The sequence below is a fragment of the Piliocolobus tephrosceles genome, chromosome 10, assembly GCF_002776525.5.
Source record: "Piliocolobus tephrosceles isolate RC106 chromosome 10, ASM277652v3, whole genome shotgun sequence".
Taxonomy (NCBI): Eukaryota; Metazoa; Chordata; class Mammalia; order Primates; family Cercopithecidae; genus Piliocolobus; species Piliocolobus tephrosceles.
The window spans coordinates 120621961-120649697 of record NC_045443.1 but is presented as its reverse complement, the minus strand read 5'-3'; the positions used below and the strand labels follow the sequence as shown (position 1 = coordinate 120649697).

The 27737-nt window shown below is 58.5% G+C and overlaps 1 protein-coding gene across 6 annotated transcripts; it reads right to left on the bottom strand.

Annotated features, from left to right (window-relative positions):
- Positions 1-34: 34 nt before the first annotated feature.
- On the bottom strand, positions 35-27737 carry HIP1R (huntingtin interacting protein 1 related). Of its 6 annotated transcripts, none has more exons than XM_023205559.2 (32): positions 27452-27737; positions 14102-14165; positions 13593-13735; positions 13351-13407; positions 12224-12304; positions 11667-11743; positions 11294-11355; positions 8752-8892; positions 7981-8038; positions 7821-7896; positions 7543-7683; positions 7340-7401; positions 7048-7135; positions 6785-6968; positions 6605-6693; positions 6401-6517; positions 6223-6324; positions 5734-5928; positions 4721-4868; positions 4544-4630; positions 4027-4134; positions 3779-3915; positions 3442-3552; positions 3156-3214; positions 2908-2938; positions 2767-2829; positions 2453-2553; positions 2195-2300; positions 1940-2063; positions 1790-1851; positions 1468-1674; positions 35-1262 (listed from the first exon to the last, which is right to left on the bottom strand). In XM_023205559.2, exons 1-32 carry the CDS (start codon positions 27506-27508, stop codon positions 1215-1217), a joined length of 3186 nt encoding a protein of 1061 aa, XP_023061327.2. In that variant the 5' UTR covers positions 27509-27737; the 3' UTR covers positions 35-1214. The 6 variants fall into 6 exon arrangements, with proteins under 6 accessions (XP_023061327.2, XP_023061335.2, XP_031792250.1 ...); XM_023205567.2 differs by having other exon boundaries at positions 7048-7120; XM_031936390.1 differs by lacking the exon at positions 27452-27737 and adding an exon at positions 26917-27132 and having other exon boundaries at positions 7821-7875.

Genomic DNA, 27737 nt, shown 5'->3' with positions numbered 1-27737 from the left:
TGAAGAGCCAGGCACAGCCCCTCTGGGGCATCAGTGACAACAAAGTGCATTTTATTGCCAACACAACACTTCAACAGGAGGAAATGCTAACACAAAGCCAAGGGGCTGGTTCTGGCTCATGTTTTACTGCTCCTGACCTCGGCCAGTATTTGGTAGCCTTTCCAGAGCACAGGGTGAAGGGTGAAGGGCTGAAGGGCTGGGGCCTGGGGCGGGGGTGAGGACAGGAGGACATGGCAGCTGCTGGCTCTGTCCTCCCAGCCTGGTCCCACCCCTCCTGCCACTTCCCTCGGGCTCAAGGGACACACGTTTGTTCAAATCTGATGGGCAAAGCCAGGGCCCAGCTCGCTGTAGCCGCAGGGTCCCCTCCCTGAGGGCCCTGGTCCAGCAGCTGGATTTCTGGGCTTTTTCTGGCTGAGCTGGAGGGCCTAGGGCCAAGCCCACTCTCCGGAGGGCTGGAAACCACCCCTTCAGGTGGGCAGCGGGGCGTGGCCAGAACGGGGGAATGGAAAACAGGAAATGGGGGTGGTTGCATATTCCAGCTGGAAATGGAAACTCCAGGAGTGAAGGCAGCACCTGGGCCGCTGTCTCACCTCGCTCCCCAGAAAGCGGCCCCTTCCAGCATCTGACCCCTCCTGGGGGCTCCCATCACGGAGGCGCAAGGGCCAGGCCTGAGGAGTAATGGGCAACATTCCTCCAGCCCACCCAGCGCCTGGTCTGCGGAGGCCACGCAGCTGGAGGGCCGGGTAGAATCGGTGCCCCAGAAGGCCACAGGCAGGATGCCTGACCCGCGTCCCATTAGCCAGCACGGACTGTGTGCCTTCCGTCCATCCACAACCTTCGGGAGTCCGGAAGGCAGGGAGCTCCACGCTGGCCCCGTTTCCCAGTGCGCTGAATACAAACGTAGGAAGAAGAGCTCTAGCTCGGAATATTAAAAACACGCATTTCCTGAAGAGTTGACACTCAAGCCTACTGGGTCCTGGCTGCACCCAAAAGTTCTTTCTGCAGTAAATAAGAGACTCACATCCAGAAGCACCACCCACATGGCCCAGGCCCCTGCAGGTTCAGTAAGGGCCAGGGGCCTTGAGGACACTGATCGGGACAGTGGGGCGGGAGGCTTGGGCACCAGGTGGAGGGGCGAGGCCCCTTGGTCCTGTCGGGGCAGTTGCAGAGGCCCAGGCCTGTCTACCAGCTGCCCTGCTGGGCCCCTGGAGGGCCTAGTAGTTCACAAGTTGAGCTGGGTAGATGCCATCCTTTTTGTCAAGCTGCAGGGGTTAAAGGTGGAGGGGTCAGTGGTCACAGCCAGGCTCCTGGGGCCCCACCTCTCCCTTGAGCAAGGTCCTCCTCCCTGCATGCCGTGTCGCCAGGGGCTTTCAGTGGTCCCTGACTTCCCCAGGGACGTGCCCCTCCGGGGCTGGGCATGGCACCCCCCCCCTCCAGGAACTCCCCCCATCCCAGTGCAGATGGCACCTGGTGGTCCTGTCTGGGGGCCACGCTGGGCTTCTGGGCCAGGGGTGGTTTCTTGGTGATTACACTTCGGGGGGCAGCGCTGGGCTGGCTGGCCGCCTCCTCTCCAGGGCTGCCCGATGTCCCAGCCAGCGCGTAGTGTTGCTTCCGCAACTCCCCTAGCCGCATGCGTTCAGCCTCCAGCGTCTTCTCCAGCTCTAGGACACGCACCTGTAGCCACACAGCCTGCTCAACCCAGCTCAGACTCCCCAGGGAGCCCTCTCCTGGGTCCAGGTTTCGCCCGAGGGATGAGCTCAGAGGTCACGGGGCAGCCATGGGCGCCTACCTGGGTCTCCATCTCCTGCTTCTTCAGCTTAATGAGGGACAGGCCAGAGAAATCCATGGTGTCTGTGGTCGGAGGGCAAGGTGGTGAGCATCTGGGCGCCCACCCCCAGTCTCGGGAGCCAGCAGCCCCCACTTGGCACGAGGCACTCACCTCTGTCCTCAATCTGCTCCTGGCCTGACTTGGTGGAGGCCACGACATTGGCGGCCCTCTCATTGACTGTGCGGGAGCATTCCTGCAGGCGGCTCAGGTGGGGGCTGTGCTTATCAGCCTTCACCTAAGGGGCGAGGGGTCAGGGTGGGCCCAGGTCTCCCAGGTCAGGGCAGCAGCAGGCCCGGGCTTGGCAGCCACAGCCCAGGCCAAGCTGGGCCCAGAGCCTGGTGTGCTGCTGTCAGCGTGTAAGCTCACCTTGGAGGCCGCCACCAGCTGGGCTGTGCTGGCCGCGATCTCATGGGAGCAGACGATGAGCTCCTCATACTTGCCCATGTGAAGCACCACCTTGTCAGCCGCCTCCCTGAGGGGCAAGGGCCAGTCAGGGCCAGTCTCTGACCCCATGGACAGCTGGTGCCACTCCACACCCCCTCTGCTCCCTGCACCCTGTTGACCCCAAACTGTTCCAACTAGCAGGAAGCAGCCCCCCGCCCATCCCTACCCAGGGCAACCTACACCAGCTGCGTGGCTCCCCAGCCCACAGCCTTGGAGGCCGAGATGAGGCCTTCGGTCCAACGCGAGTTCTTGGCGTAAAATTCCTGCTGCGTGGCTGCCCCCTAGTGGCGACGGGAGAACAGGGCAGGACGTGCCAGTCAAGGACACCGAAGTGGAAAGGGGTCCTCAGGGGCCCTTCTCACCTCACTCTGGCAATAGGGTGCATCCCTCAGGCCTCCCTGTGGTAGGGGGTGGGGGGGCCTCATGCCCAGGGTGGCCTGGGCTGGGGGTCAGGTTCCTTGAAGACTGTGCCCTGCTGCCAGCCGGCCCCTCACCCTGCCGCTCTCCACGATCTCCTTCTGCAGGCTAGTGGATGTCATCACCAGGAGCCGGATGGCCTGCCGAGACCAAGACAGCAATGACTGGTGGTCCTCCAGGTGCAGAACCCCCCCCCCCCGGGCTCACAGCCCCCTCACCTTCATCAGGTCTGTGCAGGAGTTGAGGATCCTGGGGGAGAGAAGGGGAGACTTGGCTGCTGCTCTGCACGGTGGCCCACACGACACCATGGTGGGCCTGGCCACAGCAGGGCTCAGCAGGTGGGGAGGGAGTGTCTGCTCTGAGCCAGGCCTTCCTTTCCCGTGAGCAAAACAGTTAGGGGCAGAACCTCAGGAGCCATGGGGAGCCCGCCTCAGGCTGGGCCTGGGGGACAGAAGGGGGGGCTCACCTCTCGTTCACCTCCAGCTTCACCCCCGAGCTGGCGTGTCGTGCCTGGTTCATCATGTCCTGCACCCAAGAACAGAGCCGTGAGCCGGCTGGGAGGAGGGGACTGTGGTCCTGGGAAAGCCAGGGCTGCCTCCTGCCCTCTCAGCTCTGACCTCACAGGCCCCTGGAAAACACCACCTGTCCCCTGCCTGGAGGCTGAGAGCAGGAGCGGGTGCCGTCTGTACGCAGCCAAGTTGGGGCCTTCGGCCCCCAAAGCTCCTAGGGGAATCCCCAGATCCCGTGCTCACCTCGATCCTCCGCACAGCATCTTCAATGGCTGCAGACGTGGTCGCCATCTCCTTGTCAACCATGGCCCCCAGCTCCTCCTGCCGCACATCCAGGCTCTTGGGTTTCAGTTCCTGGTGAGGATGGGAGTCAGAGAGGGGTAGCCTCCATCCCCCCAAGCCCACGGGCAGCCTGGGAAAGAGGTGGGGGCCACAGGGACCGAGGAGGGTGCATGGTTCCCACCCTGTGTCCTGAGGCTGCAGGCTCCACACACAAACACCTGTTCAGCCAACCCAGAGGCGGGTGCAGAGGTCAGAGGCAGGCCCAAGCCCCCCAAACCCACACTCAGCTGCGCCTCACCTGGCCCAGCTGAAGGATGCCCTGCAGGGATGTCCGCAGCAGGCTGGCCTGCATGTGCCGCAGAGCCTGCCGGTCCTGCAGCTGCCCCATGAGCTCCAGAGCCCGGGCCCCACACTCCCTGCAGGTGTCTATCAGGCCTGGGGTGAGAAAGGACCGTAAGTGGCACACCCCCCATAGGCCCCATAAAGACCCCCAGGGCAGACAAGCTAGTGAGACAGACAGAACCTGCTATCCCGGGACCCACTTACGGTCGGCAGGGTCGGTGGGGGCCAGGTGGGAGGTGGCCCCTCCATTGACGATGGTGTCCGCAGCCAGGTGGGAGAAGCGGGTCAGGGCTGCCACCAGGGTGGAGGCGTCTGTGTGGGTGGGTGGGGCCAAGGTTGGGGGAGGATGACACTGAGACACTAGCACTGGGACCACGGTCAGCGGTCCCAGGAGGAGGAGGAGGAGGAGGAAGAGGAAAGGAGGGCTCGGCAAGACCAACATCCAGCAGGCAGTGGGAACCACACCGCAGTGTGTGTGGCTCCGGGCCCTTCAGTGCCCTGCCACCTGCATGCAGACACACGGTGGCCCAGGCCCCAGAGGCAAAAGCCTATTTGTCCACAGGGCAGGGCTGGGTTCCTGGGAAGGAGCAGGCAGGGGGCATCTGCTTAGCTTCCCAGAGAGGTCCCTGCTGTCTGTAAACCTCCCAAAAGGCAAGAGGTGGCCATGGGCGCTGGAACTGGGACACAGCCCCCGCCTCCGCCCTGCTCCGGCCACACTCACCTGCCAAGGAGGTCAGGTACTGGGCGTGGCCCTCCTCCAGGGCGCTCACGGCATCCAAGGCCTCCTGGGCCCTGCTCACCAGGTAGTCTGCAAGCACAAGGAGAACTGAGGCCCTGCCACCCGCTGCTCAGGGCTGGGGGATGGGAAGGAGCGGCTGAGTGTGGCCCCACCATCTACCTGGGGAGCTGGTACAGCGCAGGTGCAGGGGGTCGTCCAACTTGCTCACAGCATCCTGCAGGATGCCTGCGGCCTCGGCAGCAGCGCCCTGCAGCACTGCAAACTGCTCGTCCAGCAGCCGCTGCCGCAGCCCCTGCTCCTGAGACTCCTGGCAATGGGGGCAAAGAGGGCAGCTTAGAGACCCTCCCTAAGGCCAAGGATGTGCCCCAGCCCTGGGCCGACCCATGGGCTGCCAGTTGGAGCCCAGCTGAGACCCTCACTGGTTAGGGAGGTGGATATTTCTAGAAAGAGGCTTCCCAGGGTACACAACTCAATAATAAAAAGATAACCCAATTAAAACATGGGCTCAAGGTCCTAAAAGACATTTCTCCAAAGATAAACAAATGGCCAGTGAGCTCATGAAAAGATATGTAGCACCCTTTGCCATCAGGGAAACAAATCAGGACCATAAGAAACCACTCCACACCCACTAGGATAGCTAAAATAAAAAGAAGACAATAATAAGTGTTGACAAGGATGTGGAGAAACTGGAACATTCATGCACTGCTAGTGGAGTGTAAAATGGTGTAGCCACTTTGGAAAACACTCTGGTAGTTTCTCAACAGGGTAACAGGTGACACCCAGCAGTTCTACTGAGTTCCACACACATCAGTTATCTACCCAAGATAAGTGACAGCAAATGTTTACACAGAAACTTGTGCTCAAAGGCCCACAGCAGCGCTATTCACAACAGGCAGAAAGTGGCAACAACCCCAATGTCCACCAAGTGATGAAGATAAACACAACGTGGTCTGTCCACACAGCGGAGTATGATTCAGCCACAAAAGGAATAAGGTGCTGACACAGGCTACGATGTGGTGACCCTTGACAACATGATGCTAAGTGGAAGAAGCCAGACACAAAAGGATGCATCGTGTATGATCCCCTCTAGAACAGGCAGATCATGGAGACAGATCGATGGCTGCCAGGTGGCAGTGAACTCAGCGGTGCTGCTGCGTCTGGGGAGGCCATACCTTCTCTGCCAGCCGGCCCTGCAACTCGCCCTGCTCCCGGGAGCTACGCTGCTGCTCCCGGTTCAGCGCCGCCTCTGTCTCGCGCACCAGGGTCTGCGCTGCCAACAGGTCTGCCTCCCGCTGCCGCACAGCTCCACTTAGCGCGTCCTTCTCCACACTCAGCGTGTCCAGCCGTGAGCTCAGCTCCAACTCGCTCTATGGACAGGCATGGACACCTGGCGTGTGAACAGAGCTCCCAGACCCCACCCACCCTGCCCCCACGCTTACAAATTGGGCCCTGGGGGCTAGTGATCACTCCTATCAGACTCAGGGCTCCCTGAGGACCAGCGGTAGCTCCTGTATCCCATGTAGGCCCTGGGTCTGGGTGAGGGCTGCATCCCAGGACCACCAAGTGGCACCCAGGTATGGCCTGTTCACGGGAAAGAGGACCCGACTTCCACCCAGGACTGGCCCCAGAACCCCACTCCCAGTCATCGAAGCCAGATGCACCTGCTGTGTGTGGCTCAAGGCCTCCTGCACATGGGCCAGCTCTCCGGCCTTGGCCTCCAGCTCCCTCTTGAGCTTCTCCAGCTGGTCGCTCTGCTCCTCCAGCTGGGACAGGACAGCGTGTCACTGGGGCAGTGGGCTGGGGATGCTGGGGCAGGGCCCTGTACCACAGGGGACATACCTTCAACTCTGACTCCCGTTTCACCTGCTCCACCTGGAAGGCCAGCTGCTCCTTCACCCGCGCCACCTCCTCCTGGCTTTGCTGCGTCACCGTCAGCTGCTTGGCTGTGTCTGCGTTCTGCATGGGTAGGGGAAGGGCTCAGGCTCTGCTGCCGTCCCTGAGAGGCCCTGCCCCCAGCTGGGATGGAGGAGGGGCCTCACCTACCTTCCTGAGCAGCTCCGCGTGCACATGGACGAGCTCACTGTGCTTTTCCTTCAGCTTGTTGTAGCGTGCCTCCGTGGCACTGGCCTTCCCTGGGGGTGAGAGGAGAGGCAGTGACGCCCCACGTGGGGTGGCAGGGGCTGGGGACACGCCCTCGGACCCCGGTGGCCGAGGCCCACTCACTCTCGGCCTCCTCACGCAGGCCCTGGCTCCGCTCGCCCTCCAGCTGGGCAGCCCTCAGCTGGGCCAGCTCGTGGCGGAGCTGCTCATTGTCCACCAGGGCCTTCTGCTTCTGCTTCCGCTGCTCCTCCAGCTCCCCCTCCAGCGCGTTCACCTGGCTCTTCAGCTGCGAGATGTACCGCTGGGCCTGCGGGAGGATGCGTGATGTGGGGCCCCCGCCTGGGCTTTTGAGGGGCCCGGCCCCTGCCCATCCCCACCCCCGGCACCTCCAGCTTGATCTTCTCCAGCTCAGAGCGGAGCATTTCCACCTCTCTCTTCAAGCTCTCAATCTGGAGGTCCCTGGGGACAGAGGTCCTGGGATTCAAGTCAAGTCAACCAGAACACTCAACAGACCCAGGCACAGGAACCTGTCTTCTCCTCAGTGGCCACTCAGGATTTGGGGACCTCACAGGTTCATGTTCCCCACCCGTGGCCTTTCCAGACAGAAATGTCCAGAGCACAGCTCAGCTGAGGCCGTTTCCAACCACCCCCAGCCCAGTCGGCTCCTCCAGCCCTCACCTGTCGTCCTTCACGGAGCCATTGGGGGGTCCGAACGTCTGATCGAAGAGGTCAGCCACCACCTGCCACAGGAAAGCATGGTGACCCCTGCCCCACTCACCTGTGCCTCCAGGCGGGGCAGTGGGCAAAGGGAGGGCTGGCCGCCCAACACTCCTCTTGGCCTCATGCTACAACTGGGGGACGTGGGCTGGGTAGGGGCTCACCACTGGCTCCCCCGCGGGGGGCCCCGTGCTGATCTCAATGAGATTCTCCGGCTCCTCGTCCTCCGGGGCCTCCTCGGGGATCACCACCACCGGCTTGATGTGCTCAGCCAGGGCTGAGGCCCGCAGGAAGTTAGGCGGTCCCTGCAGGGGCGGCAGGTGGGACCTGCTCAGCTGTCCCCCAAGGGAGCCCTCCTTCCACCATCTCCATAGCCTGTGGGGGGCCCCAGCCAGGTGCCTGGGGTCGTCAGAGGGCCTCGGGGCCGTCTTCGGGGAGGTACCTCGGGCAGCCGGGGGATCTGGATGAGCCGTTTGAAGTACAGCATGTCAGAGGCTCTGCGGAAGAAGTTTCTGAGGCTGCAGAGATGGTGGGAAATTCAGGAAGGGGCCACAGAGCCTCTCCCCCACCAGCCTCGATCCTGTCCCTGTCCCAGGCGTTACCTGTGAAACTGCTCATGGAACCGGTCCCTGTGGCCTTGCAGGGTGTCTGCAGGGAGACCTGGAGGGTGGCACAAGTGTAACAGGACTTCTCTGCACACTGCTCAGGGGCTCACCTGCCCTGCCTTGTTCTTCCGTATGCTACAAACTCATAGATTAGAGATCACCCGAGACTGGGCCAGGCCCGCTCTCCCATCGGGAGGGGGAGACCTGTGGGAGATGCTGTGGGAGGGCTCAGTTCAGACTGAGCTAGAGAAGGAAACAGCGAATGGAAAGGATGGCACTGCGGCCACATCTCACTAACCCACGCCAGGCTTCGGGAGGCACTAGAAAGCCGCTTTCACCAAACACATTTGTCCCGGGCTGACACTAACACAGTGATTCTCAAAGTGTGGTCGAGGGACGAGATTCTTTCAAGGGGTTGGTGAGATCAAAACTCTCTAAACACCCTAGACACCTTTTGTCTTTTTGCGCTCGCAACCCCAGGGTGCCTGGCGGGAGATTCCCGAGAGCAGGCGGGGTCTCCGTCTTGGCCAAGCCAGCAGGCATTCAGCCGTGAAAATGAAAACTATGCCACTCACTAAATTTTTTGCTTGGTAAAATGGTGTTTTTTTCATAAAATGTATGTTATTTCTATTAATGGGTAGTGGGTTTATTACTGCCATTTTTAAATGAATAAACCTCTAATTTTTTGATTTTCCTTTTTCACAGTGAATGTCTAAGCCACATAAACACAGCTTCCTTCCGGGGCAGCGGCCGCCCCGGACCACTCACAAGAGTGTAGCTTGAACAGGAGCTTGACTGTGTAGTGGTAGAGGTGGCTGCAGTCCTGGATAACCTGGATGAGCGGGGCCAGGCGGCACTGGCCTGAGGACATCTGGGATACGGCAATGGCTGTGTTGAGCTGTCGGAAAACTGCGCAAAAGATGGGCAGGAGGAAGAGTGTGAGCTCCCGTGAGCTGGGCAACTTGCCCAAGGTGGTCTGGCTGCGAAGCACGGCCCTAAGCCGGCTCCCACACACCAGTGTGCCCCCCGCCTCCAAGATGGGCGCCTCCTGTGCTGGTGGCTGCCCCAGGTCAAGACCAGATGCTCCCATGAAGGAAGTCAAGGGCAACAGCAAGGTCAGGGCAAAGCAGCTCCAGCTCAGCTCAGCAAGGGCTTCCAGAGACCTCCACCTGGGAGCCCAGGACGAGGTGCCCAACTGACAAGCGTGACCGGACAGCTCCATGCCCACGGGCCTCAAACCCGCACTGAATGTTAGAGCAGGAAGGAGGCTCACGATGCAGCACCCCAAATGCTTAACTTTACAGATGTGGGAACAGGCAGGGCTACTTCCAAGTCACACGGCAGTAGGGTCACAACTTGGCTCTGCACGCCCCAAGTGACACTGAGACCTCACTTGCCCCCGAGGCCCATCTCCCCTGCCCCTGACAATCGGACCTTGTATCAGAACTACCAAGTGGGAGGGACAAAGGACAAACACGAGGCTGCCTCCTTCTTGGCTGGCAGCTTCTCTGGGGCAGCGAGAATGACAAAGAGCAGGCAGCTGGCCAGCACGGGAGAGCGGCCAGGCAGTCCCTGCTGCACAGACCCGTGCCTCGGCCCCTCAGGTCCTGCTCTCGCCTTGCCTGTGATGGAACCACTTGCAAATCTCTGCAGTGACAGGAGACAGCCTGGGCGGGGAGTGCTGCCCCTTTGCCTTTAAAAAATTAATTTCTAATTACATGTCATGCTAAGTGTTTTCCTTGCAAAAAACTGCAGCACGCATAAAGTACTGCTTGGATCTTTAACACATATCCACGCTGTTCGGCAGTCTGCTTGATTTCACACAGCAGAATGTTTTCTAGATCTTCCCGGCCATCCCAGATTCGACACGTCTCTCTTCCCGCCACGCTCCGTTCTCTGCTCTGTACAGACAGCGAGATGCAGCCTCCGCCGAGGCATGTTTAGGACGTTTCTGTTTCTTTGCTGTTACAGGCCCTGAGACAGGGAAGCCCCTGCACCTGTTACCTCTGCAGATCTGGGAATTTCTCCAGCAGATGCTGGTACACCCCTCCTTTGTGCTTCATCAAGACACCAGCGTCACCAGCTAGGGAGCATGCCTGTGAGTATTCTCCACTTCCCTTGTGGGGCCACTGCCTGCCCACACTGGCCTTCTCCTATGCCAGGGGTACCTGGCTCCCACCTGGTAGCCTCTGTGCTGAGAGGCTCAGGCTCAGCACATCTCTGCCAGGACACAGAGCCTGGGAGCCCCGTCCTGCTGTACAGCTGGGGCCGCACCTTTGGACATCTGCCCTCTGCTCTCCATGTCAGATCCTGAGCAGGCTCTTCCCAGGCACAAGGGTCCAACTCTGAGCCCACCTCTCACCCACTGGAACTGAATGCCCATCAGGCTCGCCCAGCTGCGAAGGCCAGACCTGGGATCTCAGGGAGGCTGCCCAAACTGCCTCTGACTCCCAATTTTCCCTTAAGGAGGCATTTGCTTCTTGCCCTCTGATGGAGAACACTGAGTCACCCATGAGCTGTTCTGAAGCTGCCACCCAGAACAAGCGCTTCTCCAGCCTGGAAGCTGAGCCCGCTGAGGTTTCCTGTCTAACAGCTGCCGGGTTCCCCGCTAGGAAGTCGGACGTGACTCAGAGGCTTTCTAGAGCAGAAAATGGGCAGGACGACGCAAACCACCTCTCTTCCAACTGGGTTCTGCAGATGGCCCCAGACTGGGGCAGGAACCTGGCAAGGTGGTTCCTGTGCACACCTCCTCATCCTCCCCGTCTTGGGGCTGATGGAGTGACACTCACTGGATGGAAGGGATGGCTGAACCTGTATCCTGGATGTACCCACTGGGGCCTGCCATGCTTTGGAGGTACCAGAAGGCCCCATTACCTATCCCTGGAGGTGCAGGGACCCCGGGAGGGGCAGGGACACTTCTTCTGTTTTTTTTTGAAACGGAGTCTCACTCTGTTGCCCCGGCTGGAGTGTAGCGGCACGATCTCCACCGCCTGGGTTCAAGTGATTCTCCTGCCTCAGCCTCCCAAGTAGCTAGGAATACAGGCATGCACCACCACACCTGGCTAATTTTTATATACTTTTTAGTAGAGACAGGGTTTCACCATGTTGGCCAGGCTGGTCTTGAACCCCTGACCTCAAGCAATCTGCCTGCCTCGGCCTCCCAAAATGCTGGGATTACAGATGTGAGCCACTGCGGCTGGTCAGGGCATTTCATAGTGATCACTAATGTCTTCTTTCTTGTTTCTCCTTGTCCCATCTCTGGGGACTTAGCAATACACTCAGACCCCCGCATCCCCTCTTTACAACTCACCTGATTCAGAAAGCTTCAGCTCACAATCCATGTAATCAAACATCTCCACAGTGAGCTGGAAGCTACGCAAGAGAAGTGGGGAGAGATGAAAAGGGTGGGCGGGCCGCCAACTCGCCCTGAGACTCCCCCCAGGGTGGGGATGGGAGTACCGCTGACACCATGGCTCTGGTGAGTCAGTGTGCCTCTGCCAGGACGACGGTCCTCAAGTACACCCCACCCTTCTAACTTCACCCTCTGTCCCTGGGAGCGTGAGCGTCAACCAACAAGGCTATTCAACCCCACTGCCCCACGTGGACGCCTGGGCGTGAGACACGGTAGGAAGGAGTGGGGAAGCCGAGGGGAAGTGGCCATATAGCTATGCAGAGTGACTCACATGTTGTTGACATCGGTCCCAGCTGCCTTCTCCAATACCTCGTCTGTCACTTCCAGGCCTGCGGGAAACTGGGGGTGCTGTGGAGAGAACCCCCACCCAGTTGCCACTGAACCAGGGGCCCCACGCTGGGCCCTGGGACCTGCTCTTGGCAGACCCAGGCTGTGGTCCACATAGGTGGCAGAGGGCAGTGGAGGGGTTGGGAGGAGGGGAGCACCCGGCCAGGACAGCGGAGACTGAGGAAGCCCAGTGCACACGTCCACGGACACGCCTGGGGAAGCCCGTGCACACGTCCATGGACACGCCTGGGGAAGCCCGTGCACACGTCCACGGAAACGCCTGGGTAAGCCCGTGCACACGTCCACGGAAACGCCTCAGGTGTTCTAGGAGCTTCGTGACGCCCTGGCTTCCCTGTCTCCCCTTTAGTCACAGTCGGGACAAGAAGGTGAATGGACTCAGGGAGAGGACAGATCCCACCTTCGATGTCCCAACATGTGCCATAACGTCACCGTGGGAAAAGCCCACGAGTCCCTCAGCCCCGTGACTCCCCAGGAAACCACCTTGAGGTGGAAGGAGATCTTGGTCAGCAGCAGCTTGGTGTAGACATTCACCAGCTGTCCGTACCGGTCATGCAAATGTCCCTGTGGGAAGACAGACAGGGTGAGGGGCCACAGCTCATGAACACGTCCAAGAGTCCTAAAGGACCTGGGCATGAGAGTGACCCGCCACCGGGCACTTCTTCATTCAATAAACGTCTTCTCCTGGCCTCAACCAACCTCCCTGTCTCTAGCCTTTTCCCTTAATCTTTCTCCTTGTCATTCCTGCCAAAGGAACCCTTGTGAGAAGAGAGCCCTTTGTCCAGGGCAGCAGGCCAATTCGGAGCGGGGACGCTTTATTAAAGTGCTGGTGCTGGCAGGGAGGCACATCCCGACGGGTGCCTGGACACATCCTCCCTGCTCCCTCCTCCAGCCCGTGGCCCCTGCGGCCAGGCCAGCTGGGCCTGCATCTGCAGATGGCACCACGGGCAATGTTTTCCTCGCCTCAAGGGACGTGAGTCAGTGCAGTGGTTCTGGGTTGGATAACGCCCCGGTCAGGCCTCCCTGTGGGTCCCCATTCCAGGGCCTGCCCTGCTCCTATGTCCCTGCCCAGGCAGACGAGCACCCCACAGTGCTCCAGAGAGAATCAGGCCAAGGCCCTCTGCCCACCAGGGACATCTCTAAATCCTGAGGTCTTGCAGCACATCCAGATTGCAGGCTCCCAGGGCTCTCAGGCCTTGCTGTGTCTAAGGGTCATCCAGCAAGTGTGCTCAAAATGCAGACCCCCAGTCCTGATTCTTTAGCAGCAGGTCTAGGGGAGCCCAGAAACCTGCGCCCTGCCACGGGCTCTCTAACCACCACTGAGGTGCCCGGGCAGTGGTGTTGCCACATTTCCCAACTCATGAGGACTAAAGGGCCCGGGTGACTTCGGAGCTGGAGGGCTGACTGGGGGGCCCACTTATGCGTGTGGAGCGCCCTGGGGCAGGCCTTCAAAGGCAGGCAGCATCTCCCCGTGCTGCCCCTCCCATTATCTCCCCTGGGAAAACCCAGCCACCCGCAGGGAACTGCCCATAGGGAGCCACCCTTCGCTCAGCCCCACACGCTCAGGAAAGCCCTGAAAGCCAGGCAGGACCTAGACTGGCTGGACCTACCCACAGGTCTCCGATCTCCCGGATGTTGCTGCGGTACCGCTGGCAGTCATGCAGCACCTGCAGCACAGGGAACACGGGAGGGGGAGCGTCCAGCACCCTGTGGTAGGGCCCTGAGACACGCACTCCCCACCCGAGGCGGGAGGAACAGCCCAGAGCTACGGGGACAGGAGTAGGGCTGGGGCCCGCATGTCAGCGGGATAGTGCCCCACCTCCAGGGAGCAGAGGGAGCAGCTGCTACTCACATTGGGGTGCCCGTCTCGAAGGACCTTGTGGAGGACATGGCAAAACTTCCAGCTGAGAATGGAGCTGCTGGGTAGCGGCAGCCCGATGGCATAGGACCAGAAGGTGAAAGCCCCCTTCTCGTGGTGTGTGCCCAGGATGATGCCTGCAATGTCAAGGCCAAGTGTGGAAGCAGAGACTGCAGCGCGGGGGCTCGGCCAACCCGGCTGAAGAGAGGCCAGAGCCGCTGGAAGAGGGCTGGCCCCCAATCACATGCCCATCAACCCCGGGTCACCAGAGCTCCAGTGTCCAGTCAAGGGGACAGGAGGTAGGGCAAGACAAGGAAACCTTCACTGGGCCCAATGGGGGGCGTTTCTGCGATGAGACCGAGATGGGAAGGAGCCAAGCTGCACAGGATCCTCCTCCCCAGGCTCAGTGAGGGACCTTGTGGCCCCCGGCACAGCTGACCGCAGCTCTACGCTGTTCCCACATCCACACCCGACTCCTGAGCCCAGGAGCCGGCCAAGGATACGCCGGGCATGCTTCTCCTTCACGGGGGCCTCCTGGGTGTTGATGGCTTTGCTGATGCTGATGGCCTGTGAGGGACAAAGGAGTGTTTAGAGCCCCAGGCACCCACCCCAGGAGACAGTGCCCCAAGTGGGAGAAGCACAGTACCGAACAGGATTCTGCCTGGGTTCAAGGCCAGCGGAGCGATGGGGGAGACAGGAATCCCCTCAACCTAAGCCTCCGAAGGACTTCCCTGTGCCTGATCGGTGCAGCTGGAACTACAGTGAACACCAAGAGCTCCAGGAGTCAGGGGACAATGACCAAAGCTGGGCTGTGGCTCCGGGAGGCCATCCTGCCCAAAACCTGCACGACCTGACTCTCCTGGCAGATGCCCTGAGCCCCAGGTCATGGCCCAATGTGGTGTCCTCCAGCCCCATCTCCCCTTGGGGAAAAGCAGCTGAGACTGGAGCTCCCGGCTGGGGCCCACTTGGCCTTTGCGGCACCCCATGAAGGGTGCACATCACATTGTCCCCACGCTCTCAGGGGGCATTCTCAGGAAACTCAGGCTAAGCCCAGGGCCTGTGGCCCACTGCCCCACAGGCTGCCTCTATCCTGGGTGGGGCCTCGCCCTGACAAACTTTGTCAAGCTCCTGCTGCCACCTGCAGCCCAGCCCGGGGCAGAGGAAGGCAGGAGTGGGGTCTGCAGCCGTCACCCGGAGCTGTGTAAGTGGCACCCTCACACTTGACCAAGGCCAGAATCTCAACATCCCTCCCGCTCCACCTACGGCAGCGTTTCATCCGCTCCGCCATCCCCGGCTACTGCCTTCTTTTCCGAGAAGGCTTCCTGGACGTGACTGTGCTCTCGAGGAAGGCTCACGGTGGTACCGTCACTACCAGCCGGCCCTGGCTCCGTGGGGTATGGGGTATTTCTCATGCGGGAACAGGTCTGCTAAGCCTCTGTCCCCGCGCCCCCCCCCACCATTTGTGGACTGAGAAGAGCTGCTCAGGCCACGGGCAGGAGGGACAGGCAGACACTGAGATGGGACACGCAGCTCCAGGCCAGTCATTCTCCCCAGCCCCCAGCCTCAGCCAAGGCAGCTGGGCCTAAGCCACAGGCTGGCCTGAGCCAGGCAGGCCTTGCAGGGCAGGGAGCCAGCTTGCAGGACCATGCAGCACTCCTGCGCCTTCTCCCGGATGCTGCCGAGCTCTCCCACCCAGCACTGAAGCAGTGGACATCCAATTAGGGTCTACTGTGGAATTTCCCAGGAAGCTGAGGGGCCCTTCCTGGTGGGACCTCAGATGGGTGCCGGCAGACTGTGGGGCTGGGCCAGGCAGCCTCTGGGCCACCCCCGGCCCCTAGCGCAATGCTGGCCCCTTTTACACACAGGGCCCATTGTACTGGACCCCTCCCAGGCAGGTGTTCTGGGGCTGCCCTGAAATCTGTTCCCCGTAGTCGGGGAGGAACTGCGGTCCCATCTCAAGGAACCAGGACCTGAGGAAACACACAAAGGCTCTGGTGGGCCTGACCCTGAGGGCTGCCCAGCCACCGGCCCCCAGGCCTCAACTCCTTCCTTGAACAAACTCGTATCCACCAACTGTGAGAAGCCATGGCCGTGAGGGCACGCCCCCACCGAAGCGGAACACTGCCCATGACAGCAGCCGTGACGATGATAAGGATCCTGAGTGCCCAGCCCCAGCCAGGCGGGGGCAACTCGCCTCCCAGCAACAGCCCAGGGAAGTGGTGACGATCCCATTTTCCTGGTGAGGAAACTGAGGCACAGAAGGCTTATATACTTTTGTCTGTGCAGCTAATAAGGAAAAAGGCAGGGTTCAAAGCCAGGTCTGTATGACTCCACGATCTGTGTCCTTAGTGACTCTGAACAGTCCCCAGGCAGCTCCTTCCGTGGGGAGGGCCTCCCGGGACAGGAGGCAGGGGCTGTGACTTTCCCCAGCTCATCCCCAAGCAGCCAGGCAAGCAGCTGTCCTGTCACAAGCCAGGCGTGTCCGTCTCCGGACTGTGTAACCCCATCCCCAGCTGCCGACACCTGAGCTACCACCTGGTTCGCAAGATTCCTGGCAAGAAGGGTGGAGCCGAAGTGACTGGTGCAGACCTGGCTGGAGAGGCTGTGGACACAGAGACGCGGGGCCTTCTCCTGACACTGAGGAAGCCCCAGGAAGGGGCTGAGCTAGGGACCCCAGAAACAGATAACACATTCTGGGGGAATGGGCTGCCCTCTCTTTGCGAGTAAAGTCATGGTGAGGCCAAGGTGCAGCCACCCCTGTGCCCCCAGGCCCAGCGGAGCTCCAGCTCCCCGCACCCGGCACCATCACACCCTCCTGCAGCCGCCCTGTTGAAATCTGCACCTCCTGGATGGATGGTCTCTGAGGACCGGGCGCCCTCGGACATGGACTGTTCCCCTATGTATCACCTTTTCCCCTCACCCAGCAGTCAGCAACATGAGGGGAAGCAGATCGGCCTATAGGTGCTGCTGAACCCCCAGCTGCTCAACGGTGCCTGGCACACGAATGACTTTCATGGCAGGAGGGAGGCCCCAGGAATGCAGTGTGACGGGGCATGTCTTGGGCACACGGCATGGCCTGTTGTGCGCCTGGGCCTCAGTGCTGCCTGCTCCCCACGCTGGCGGCAGGGGACGGGATCCACGGCGGCAGGGCCCTCCCGGGCAGGGTGCCGGCTGGCTCTGGGAACACAGCCCCGTTGTGTCTAGGACGGGCAGATGTGTGCACCAGGCTCGGAGCGCCACACAAGGAGGCACAGTGCTTGCACAGTGGGAGTCTGTGGCTGCTCCGTGGGCCTCGCCTCTGACCAGGGAGTAGCAGCTAAGCCCTGTCCCAGGAGAAGCCTGGGCAGGTCCCAGTGATGTCCCACCTACTCCCCTGTCTGCTGCTGACCCTCCCTTGCAGAAGTGGCTCCAGGAGTCTGAGGGGCTGCAGCAGCGCAGGGACTCAGAGGCTCACTCTGTGGTGAAATCCACACAGGGTGTCCTTGACACGGCTCTGCTCTGAGGCTCACAGTCCCGAGGCAGGTCCAACCGCCAGCAATACCTGGTTCTGGGTGCTGAGGTTCCCAACATGCTATCCTCAGAGCTGCTGAGTGGGGTGAATGTAGTTCTCCCCATTTTGAAGGTGGGGAAACTGCAGCGTGCCATGGGAGGTAGAGGGCTGCCCAGGCTCATCCCTGGGTTCTCTCCAGCCTGCATTTGTGCCCCATGTGGCCCCTCAGGCCAGAACAACCCCAGCAGCTCTGACACAAGCCAGAGGCTGCCACAGAGACACCCCTTCGGGGCAGCGCAGCCTTTGAGGAGTGGAAGGGATTGATTGTGAACCTCAGCTCAGGGTGGAAAAACCCAGTGCTAGAGAAAGGAAGATCATAAGGATACATGTGACCGCCCAGGGTCTGTCCGCTACTCAGCACCCAAAGCTCCCATCCAGCTCCCAAGAAGAAGGGGCCTCACACAGAGCCTGGCAGGGCAGTTTCCAAACAGCTGTGAGTGGCCGTGGGGCCAGGGCTCTGCAGGGGATGCAGTGAATAATGTGCAGCACAAGAGCATGAGGTGGGGGATGCCGTTCTTCCCACTGCTGGGCACAACAGGGAGGGGTGTCTGGGTCAGGGGAGGTCTCTGGAGGAAGCAGGACAGAAGCGATAATGGAGGGGGACCAGGCGCAGTGGCGCACATCTATAATCCCAGCACTTTGGGAGGCTGAGGTGGGAGAATCACTTGAGCCCAGGAGTTCAAGGCCAGCCTAGCAAGACCCCATCTCTACCAAAAATAATTTAAAACTTAGCCGGGTGTAGTGGCGCACAGCTGTAGTCCTCTGCTACTCAGAAGGCTGAGAACTGCTTGGGTCCAGAGTGCCTGGCTGCCGTGAGCTGTGATAGCACCACTGCACTCCAGCCTGGGTGACAGAGTGAGACCCTGTCTCTAAAAGTAAAAATAATAGGCCAGGTGTAGTGGCTCATGCCTGTAATCCCAGCACTTTGGGAGACGGAGGCAGACGGATCACTTGAGGCCAGGAGTTTGAGACCAGCCTGGCCAACATGGCGAAATCCCTATCTCTACTAAAAATACAAAAATTAGTCGGGCGTGGTGGTGCGTGCCTGTAATCCCAGCTACTCAGGAAGCTGAGGCAGAGAATCACTTGAACCTGGGAGGCTGCAGTGAGCCAAGATCAGGCCACTGCACTCCAGCCTGGGCAACAGAGCTAAACTCCATCTCAAACAAGACAAAACAAAACAATAATAACAGAGAGTTCCACAGCAGCCACGAGACACCCTGCGGAAGTGGGGAGCTGGAGGGTCCGCAGAGACAGCAGAGAGGGGCAGAGTGAGGTCAGCTCCTGCCCGGCTCCGCAGACCCTGCAGCTTTTCAGGTCTCGAAAAATCCTTGGAGTCCACACCCATGCCCCAGGGGCCACCTGCTCACAACTCTCCAAGTCTGCTCTTATCCTGCGCAGTGCCGGCAGCAGGAAGGGCCTGACCTTTAAGGGCAGAGAGTGGGAACAAAGCTCAGGGGTACCCAGGGGCCCAGGGGGCAGGTGAGGCTCTGCAGATACACTCAGGATTGCTGGCATTGCCAAGCGTGTGAGAACATACTCTATGCCATAGGGACAGCAGACAGGTCTCAATAACCTATTAATAAAATCAATTTTATCGAGCTCAGCCTTGTACTGGGCCCTGAGCAGACAGCATTGTTCCGATGTTACTTCATGAATGCTCATAAGGAACCTCGGAGCAGGCAGGTGAGGGAGGACATTGAGGCTGCAGGTTAACCACCTATCCAAGGTCATAAATAACAAAAAAAAGTGGGCCAGGCTCAGTGGCTCACACCTGTAATCCCAGGACTCTGGGAGGCCAAGACGGGCAGACCACAAGATCAAGAGATCAAGACCATCCTGGCCAACATGGTGAAACCCTGTCTCTACTAAAACTACAAAAATTAGCTGGGCATGGTGGTGCACGCCTGTAGTCCTAGCTACTTGGGAGGCTAAGGCAGGAGAATTGCTGAACCTGGGAGGCGGAGGTTGCAGTAAGCCAAGATCTCCAGCCTGGTGACAGAGCGAGATGCTATCTCAAAAAAAATAATAAAGTGGCTGAGCACGTGCTCCATACTTGGTGCTGTTCTGAGCACCTTACATGTTGACTCAGTCCTCGTGCAACCCTCCAGTGTTAAAGCTGCAGCAGGCGGGCCGAGCAGCCGCCCAAGGGCCCCCAGCTACTAAGAGCTGGGCAGGACCCATGGCAGGCTGCCTGCTGGAGATGAAGCCCCTCAGGTCCCCCCCAGGCGGCCCTGGGCTGCACGGCCTTCACAGTTCCGGGTGCGGGGGTAGGGCTGGGTGCAGGAGAAGTGTGTCAAGGTAGACATCCTTATTGTCCCACCACAGGAACCCTGTTCCCCAAGGGCCTGCTAACATGCCTCCAAATTGGGAGTGGGCTCTGGATCAGGATTTGTTCAAATCCCGAGTAACAAAGGCCTTGGGGCTGGTAGAGCCAAGGGGTCTCCCCACTGCCCCCATCCCTTGGGGCGAGGGCATCTGCCTCTGGGCTGTGGCCTTTGGATCAGTCCAGTGGCCAGGGGGAGCCCAAGCCCACAGGATACACCTGCCCTGCTCCCAGGAACAATCAGGCCAGACGGGGCACTGACTCGTGAACAGCCCAGAGCTGCACTGGTCCCTGGCCTGAGACTCACGGGGCACACCCTGGCCAGCAGCTCAGTGAGTGCTGTTTCAGAAGAGGGGAAATTGGGGTGAGGCAGGTGACACTCCCGAGAGGCTCCTGGCCCAGGCTTGACGTGGGCTCCAGATGGAACAGACCGCAGGAACGGGCACTGGCAGCAAAGCCGGGAGACCGAGCGGGGAGGCTCCAGGCAGCGGCTGCCCCACACACCAACCCCGCAGCACCCTGTGGCCCAGGAGGCTCCGGAGTCATCTGTCCACCAATTATACTCTGTCCCCACCTCCAAGCCCGAACACAGGCACATCTTCCTTCCTGCTGTCTCTCTAGGCCCAAACCAACATCTGGCTGTCAGCAAATCCCCACTGGGCAAATGGAAGGGTGAACACTCGAAGGAACAAGAGCTCTTTCAAAGACAAGTCCTGGAAGGCTTCAGGGCACTGAGTCTCTCCTTCTCCAGCTAATAATGTATCCACTAGAGCTGCGTAGTAAAAGTAACTGTAAAACAATTTCTATTTTTAAAATCAACCCTGAAATGAATCAGACCTAAGCATCCTTGTGCTGTTATCATGGCGCCTAACAGTAGCACTCGGCAGGAACAAGAACGTTCTTCAAAGAGCTGGGGCACACGGACGCTGGCAGAGTGGTGGGTATTTTGCTTCAGCATTTCCAAAGAGCTGAAGGACAGAGAGATCTCATTCAAATGCATTTGCCCCCTCAAAGGCCATTGACGAGAGCAAACACAGGGTTTCTGTCACTGAGGAGGCCGGGATACGGCCACATGCAAAGCAGCGAGGTGGACAGCTGGGTCAGCTCCGGCAGAGAGGAAGTCAGGGGCAACTGCTCTGCTCCATTTAACCTGTATCTCCCCTCAGTTGCACTCAGGCCTGCTTGGTCCTGGCCGCTCTGTCATTTCAGCGTTTAGGAAAGCTTCAAAGGGGAGCATGAGAGCCCAGGTTCCCCAGGACGCTGGTTACAATGTTGCCGCCTGACCCACTGCCAACTCTGCCCCAGGCTTTGTGGGTGACACCCAGTAGTAGGAGGACTGTTCCTGCATCACCCCTCTGCCAGACTGGCTCTGGAAGTGACAGGCAGCCAGCTTGTGCAGTTTTGTTCCCTGGGCCCTGGTGACATAACTCCACAAACCCGTCTGTCCCAAAAGCCAGGGGCCTGAGTCACCTCCAGGCAGATGAACCTACTGCAGTTTGAGGATCATGTTTATTTTAGCCAGAGAAAAAACAATCTCGCCCCAACTAAACTTTTCTCCAGGGCTCAGTCATTCCCTAGAATGGATGGCCATGAGCCTTCCAGACCTCACCAAGAGGACAGCATCAAAGAAGAGAGACCACCGACCCCTGGGCATCCACTCATCCAGCCACTTATGGCGCGACCCTGCCTGAGGACCCCAGGGCAGGTGGCCAGTGCAGGTCTGAGCAGTTGCTCAGGGAGCTCGGCAAGGAGGTGACACACTCCCACTTCTCAGGCAAGCTTGGTCTATACATGCGCCCAGCCCATGTATGTCTGCTTCCTCCCACTCTGCTGGGCCAGCTGCAGCATGTCCGGGCAGATGTGGAAGCAGCGCAAATAATGTCATGAGGACTGGGCAGCACAATGAGGTTTGGGCAGGAGGACGGCAGCGGGTGGCTGCACAGAGGAGGTGATATTCAAGTCAGCATCGCAGATTACCAAGTGGGGTGGGGAGCGGGGCAGGTAAGGGCATCACCAACAGAGCAGCCAAGGCGTCTCAGGTTAGCCGACTGGGCATCCCTGTCCCTTGGCCAAGGAGGCCTGGACTCCACTCAGAGGCTTTCCACTTTAAGCTGCTGGGATCCAGTGGCCAGCTGGGTGTCATTCACGAATGACCGGTGCAGCGCTGGCTGGAAGGCTGGCGTCTGGGTCAGGTCAGAGAAGGGGCCTCGGCTGCCCCGTCCCTATTCAGAAGGGCCAGCAGTTCTGCCAGGCAAGGCTCCTGCTGGCCTTGCCCGCACCTCCTGAGGCCGTCATTCCCCCAGAATATCCTCCCAACCCTGGAGAGCCTTCATAATGTGGCACCTCTGGGCTCACTCTTAAAGGGAAGGGCTGTCCCCACTTGCCTGAGTCCCCAACCTCTGTGCACATCTGCTTTTCTGCCAGCTGCCCCAGCACACAAGGCCTCCGCTTACAGCTAATCTAAGGCCGCCAGGCAGAGTCCAAGAGGGAGCTTGCTTCTCTCTTTCAGCCCAGCCTACTCTTCCAAACACAACATAACAGCCCACACTTACACGGCATTCACTACACACCAGGCACTGTGAACACTTGTAAATCTTCACAACCACTCTAGGAGGTGTGTAGTATTATTGCCCCCATTTTATAGATGAGGAAACTGAGGCACAGCGGTGAAGGGACAGAGCCAGGGGCTGAACCTGGAGCTTGCTCTTGACTGCCCTGCCATTCCACACATGGCCACAGTTCGCACCTCTCCACCTCTTAGAGGGGACAAAGATGACTCGGACCTTCCTGGGGCATACCCCAAAGCTACAGGAACAGGCCAAATGGTAAGAGAGCAAGTAGTGCTCAGGAATGTGTCATGGGCATCAAAGCACATCAGAGACAGGGAGGGGGAGGTCAGGGATGGGCGGCCCCTTCCCACCCAACCTGGACCAAGAACAGCTTCTGGAATACCTCTGCCAGGGGGGCAATGTGCAGCCCAGGGGTCGGGAAGTCAGTGGCCTGCCAGGCATCATCACGAGGGCATTGCCCTGTGGGCTGATGGGGTGGAACCCAGCAGAGGATGTCACAGGACGAGACAACTGCACATGCCCAAGAAGAACCAGCTCAACGTCCGTGCCATGCTGCAGGCAATCACTCCTACACACCTAGACGCTGCCCATTCCTAACAGCGCCGGGCGATTCTACCACTTGCATTGTGCGGCACAGTAGCCACTGGCTGGTGGGGGCTGTGAGTACTGGAAAGGTGGTGAGTCCAGACTGAGATCAGCTGTGAGTGTCCACTACACACCTCTTTCAAAGATTTAGTAGGAGAAAAAGAATGTAAATTCTCCCATTCATAATTTTTGTGGCAATTACATGTTGAAAGGGCTATATTTTGGATACAATGGGTTAAATAAAATATGCAATTACAGTTAATTTCACCTGTTTGTTGACTTTTCTAGTAGTTACTAGACAATCTAAAAGTACACATGTGGCTTGCCTCTGGTTCCTACTGGGCAGCACTGCTGTGTGCCCGGGCTGAGAAGCCCTCAGTTGTTAATAAATGTTAATCTTGACAGGATTTTGGTTTCACAGGGGATGCTAAGCATGTATGTCACTAACCTGGAAAACTGGACCTATGAACTGTTTCCACATATTGCTCCCCTAGACAGTCCCTGCCCCGCAGGAACCCCTCATACCTGGGTAGTTTTATGTCTACAGTTAATGCTCACCTGCCAGACTTGGCTCACTCAGCAGTGGCCAGAGGCCTTGCAATGTAGTAAAGGGTTTCTCTCATCCTAACCTGAGAGGAATCTTCTGGGCTTGATCCCATCCTCTGGGCCTGCAGGGGAAACTGAGGCCCGGTGAAGCAGAAAGGTTCACAGATCAGGAAAAGGCAGGACTCACCATTAGCATTTACAGTACTCCTGAGTCCTTCTCCTTGATATGCTTCAAAGATGCTTTCTTCTCTAGATTTTAAACTTTTTAGCCCGGGGAGGGAAGGGAGAAAGACGGTCGGGCCAAGTATCTGCTGAGGCCCTGCTATGCCCTAGGTGCTGTTTCATGTTTACATACTGGATGTATTAGTTCCTTATGGCTGCCATAACAAATCACACAAACTAGCAGTTCTGGAGGTCAGAAGTCTAAAACAGGTCTCACAGGACTAAAAGCAAAGTAACAGAAAGGTTGTGTTTCCTCCTGGAGGCTTTAGGGAAAAATCCACTTCCTCTCCTTTTCCAGGTTGTGGAGGACGCCCATACTCCTTGGCTAGTGGCTCCTTCCCAGAAGTAGACAGTAGTCTTTCTCACACTGCCTCACTCCGACCTCCTCTCCTGCCTCCCTTGTCCACATTTAAAGACCTTTGTGATTGCACTGAGCCCACCTGGTTAACCCAGGCGAATCGCCCCATCTCAAGGACCATCTCAGCTGATGAGAAACTCTAATTCCAGCTGCAACGCCTTACTAACTCATTAACATAGTCACGGGTTCTAGCTGCCACGGGTCTCTCTCTTACACCTTACAAGAGCCCTATACAAGAGATGAAATGATCCGTATTTTTTTTTTCAGACAAGGACACAGATTTACGAGTTAAGCACCTTGCCCAGGGACACAGGCTATAGCCTAGGTCTACCTACCTACTAGTGTCTTTATGATACCACACCCTCTTTTTAAATGGTACAGGCAGTGTTCAGGTTCCAAATACAGGCATGCTGTATTTTGTAGTATTCTGTATTCAGAAAACAACAGCAACAAGACAATAAAAGTTTGCACCTCCATTTTGAAAAGGGTTTTTTTTTTTTTTTTTTCCACCAAAGGGACTAAAGTCATAGGGAAGAAAAGCATACACTGGTTTTCTGGACACTGCCCTGGGATTATATACACACACCATGCAACAATCACAGGCACCAGCTCCCAGCAGGCACAGGGTCCTCTCCCTTCCCACTCCTGAGTGCTTCCCAGAGATATTTGCAAACAGGGTGTGTCCTGTCAAAAAACCTCACAGGAAGGCACTTATCTTCCTCCTGACCCAGGAGCCCAGGGGAGGAAAGCGAGGCTGGCAGGCTAGTGAAGATTTAAATTCTATGCCAGGCTAGTGCTCCCGCACAGCACACAGAGCTGTGGTTAATGCAAGACAAGCAGCGTATTACAAAGGAAGCCAGGTCCCCGGAATGCGTGTGCTATTTTCTGTCCTGAAAGAGACATGGAAGTAGCAACCTCAGCTCTCCAGGTCCTTCTCCACCACGGGGCCTGGCTGGCGGCTCACTCAATTATTTCTGGGAACGATCTAATTAAATATTAACCACGTACAAAACCTCATTCTTACATTCCTCCATAAGTCACTGTGAAGATGAGCAAACCCAGACAATGAACTCAAACTCCATCTTTCCAGAAAATGGGGCCCTGGAATAGGTGAGTCCTGTGACATTCACCCATTACAAAGTTATTCATTGTAAGTGGCCCTCTTAGCCTCTGAGAAAAACTCAGAGCAAAACAAAACAAAACAATCCACCTTCAGCAAGGCGCCTGTAATCCCAACACTTTGGGAGGCCGAGGTGAGGCGGGTGGATCACCTGAGGTCAGGGGCTCGAGACCAGCCTGGCCAACACGGTGAAACACAGTCTCTACTAAAAACACAAAAAAATGTGGTGGCACATGCTTGTAGTCCCAGCCACTTGGGAGGCTGAGGCAGGAGGATCGCTTGAACCTGGGAGGCGGAGGTTGCAGTGAGCTGAGATCGTGCCACTGCACTCCAGCATGGGCAACAGAGAGAGAGACTCTGTCTCCAAAAAAAAAAAAAAAAAATCCAGCTTCTTGTGTATCAAACCAACCACTAAAATGTGTGGTTGTATCAGAGATTATCTCTTTGACACTCAGGAAGGTTGCTCTTGATTTCTTATCATTTAAGAGTAAGATCAACGAAGTTGGTCCTTCACATCCCATCTTCTCCATGTAGCAATCAGACCTCTTTATACCTCCTCAAGGGCACGAGAAAAAACTCAGTGAATAAACAAAGTTTCTGACAACATCCAGATCTGTCTGTCAATTAAGGTTTTCTCCCTGTGATCTACAAGTTCCTGGCACAATTAATTATGTATTGGTGACTTTAAATTAAAAGCCATACCTTTTTTTTTTTTTTTTTAATGACGGGCTATCCGGGCTGAACCAGATGATGGTGATAATGCTCACAAAGATAAATTGATAATTTGTGGCCAGGTGGGTTCCAGCACCTGGCATTTCTAAAGCCTTGATATCCTCAGGATTTATTATCGCTTTCTGGGTCAATCCCAAGCACAAAGGTTAGAAGGTGTCCCTGAGTTCTCTCTCATTTCAAAACGAAAGCTGTCGTAGAGTGCATGTGCTAACTAGATGTGAAGGCAACCGCAGAAGTCATCGCTCTCTGCAAGGACAAGTGGGACGGAACTTGCAAATAGCCGCCACAAACGCAAATATCACCAACCTGCTTTAGACAGAGGTGGGAGGGATCCTCTGGCTTCCTTTATCTCTAGAGTAAAATTTTTCAGCCATTTCAGTCTTGGTTGACTTATTTTGGCAAATAAATAATTTGCCCCCCTCCACCGCCCATCCCCCAAGCCTGACAGCACTTCAAGAGTTTGTAAAATAAAAAGTGACAGGAAACCAGAAACGCAGCAACGTCTCCCATCGTGGGTCTCCGGCACAAACACAAGTACAAAACGCACACCCGCGCCCTTATTTAATTTTAAAGCCTTCCCAGGATAGGCATCATCTGGAAGAGATACAGGCGTGGGAGGCGCAGGAAGGGAGCCCCAGGAAGTTTCTGTCTGTCGGGCGCCGGTATTTAATGAGGGGGTGTGCACCTATTTATACGTGGGCAGCGCTCGGGCAAACAAGTCTGGCGACATACGAGAAGCTTTTCACCCAGCAAATAATTGGAGACTGTGCAGCCCTAGGAAACCGCTCACGAGAGAAGGAAGCTGGGAGTTTAAGGAATTTCCTTTAAGGAAACTGCCCGTGGGGACATCGGTTTCAGGGGGTCAGAGACGGGGGCGGGAGCCGGCAAGGAGCGGTACGGAGGGCGGGGGCCCCAGTCGGGCCGCGCCGGCCCCGGGAGCACCTGGATCCCTAGACCCCCGGCGCGCTGGGCTCGCGCACACCCAACCCCCAGCCCCATCTCCGTTCCCCGCCGCCTCAGCTCCGGCGCTCCCGGCCCGCGCACACCCTGACCCCGGCCCCCTCAGCCCCGGCGCCTCTGGGCCCGAGCGCCCGGCGGGAGCGGGGAGCGCGGCTTCCGGTTCACCTGCGCGCCGGTCTGCTCGGGCCGCGGAGGCCGGCGAGGGGCAGCCGCGGGGCTCTCGGAGCGCCCGGGCGGACACAGGCCCTGCCCCCACGCTGTCCCCCGCCCCTGGCCGGCGCCTCCCGGGCCCCAGCGGTTCGCGCGTGAGGGGACAGGGACGCCGCTTGCCCGCCCGCCGCCCGCTCGCCTGAGTCTTGTCGAACTGCTCGCGCTCGGCCTCCAGGCTGTGGCCCGGCCTGCGGCTCAGCACCCGCGCCGGCACGTTCTTGATGCTGTTCATCCTGCCGCCACCGGCCGCTCTTGCCCGGCTCAGTCCGCGCAACTCAGCGCCTCGCGGCCGGACAGCCCCAGCCTAGGCACCGCGAGGCCGCCGCGCCGCGCCAGGGCCCGCCCGCCGGGGAGGAGCCCACCTCGCCCCGCCCCCCGCGCCCGCAAACTCCTCGCCCGCCCCCAACTCCAGGGCACGCCCCTCCCCCCCCCCCCCCCCAACCCCCCAACCCGCGGCGACCCCGGCTTACGCTCCGCCCCCCGCACACCTCCAACCCCCATCTCCCTCACAGGGTTGGGGCACAGACCAAACGCCCCCCCAGCTCCTCCCCACCTCTAATCCCCTCCCTAAACCCGGAGAGGAGGGGAGAGGGAGGGGAAACCCCTCCCTCCTCCTTCCACCCAGGATAGGGACCCCGGCCAATTCCCTCTCCCCACCCCTTCCCCGAACTCACTAAGTCTTGTCTGCACCAAGGCAAGATCTGGTTAATTGGAGAAAATCTGGCCTCCATGAGTCTGGTCGGTTGCAGCACAGATAGACTTTTTTTTCCTTTTTGGTCTTAACGTATGTGTCAAAAGGCACACAATGACACTCTCCCCTCTTCGTGCATCTCTGACATAGCTGCAGCTGTTATCCATGCGGGGTTGCAGGATGCATTTCCAGAGACGCAGCCGGCTCCGCAACCGGACACCTCGCCAGCGCCAGGGACAATGGGGGCTGAGGCCGGGCAGTATTAGGCT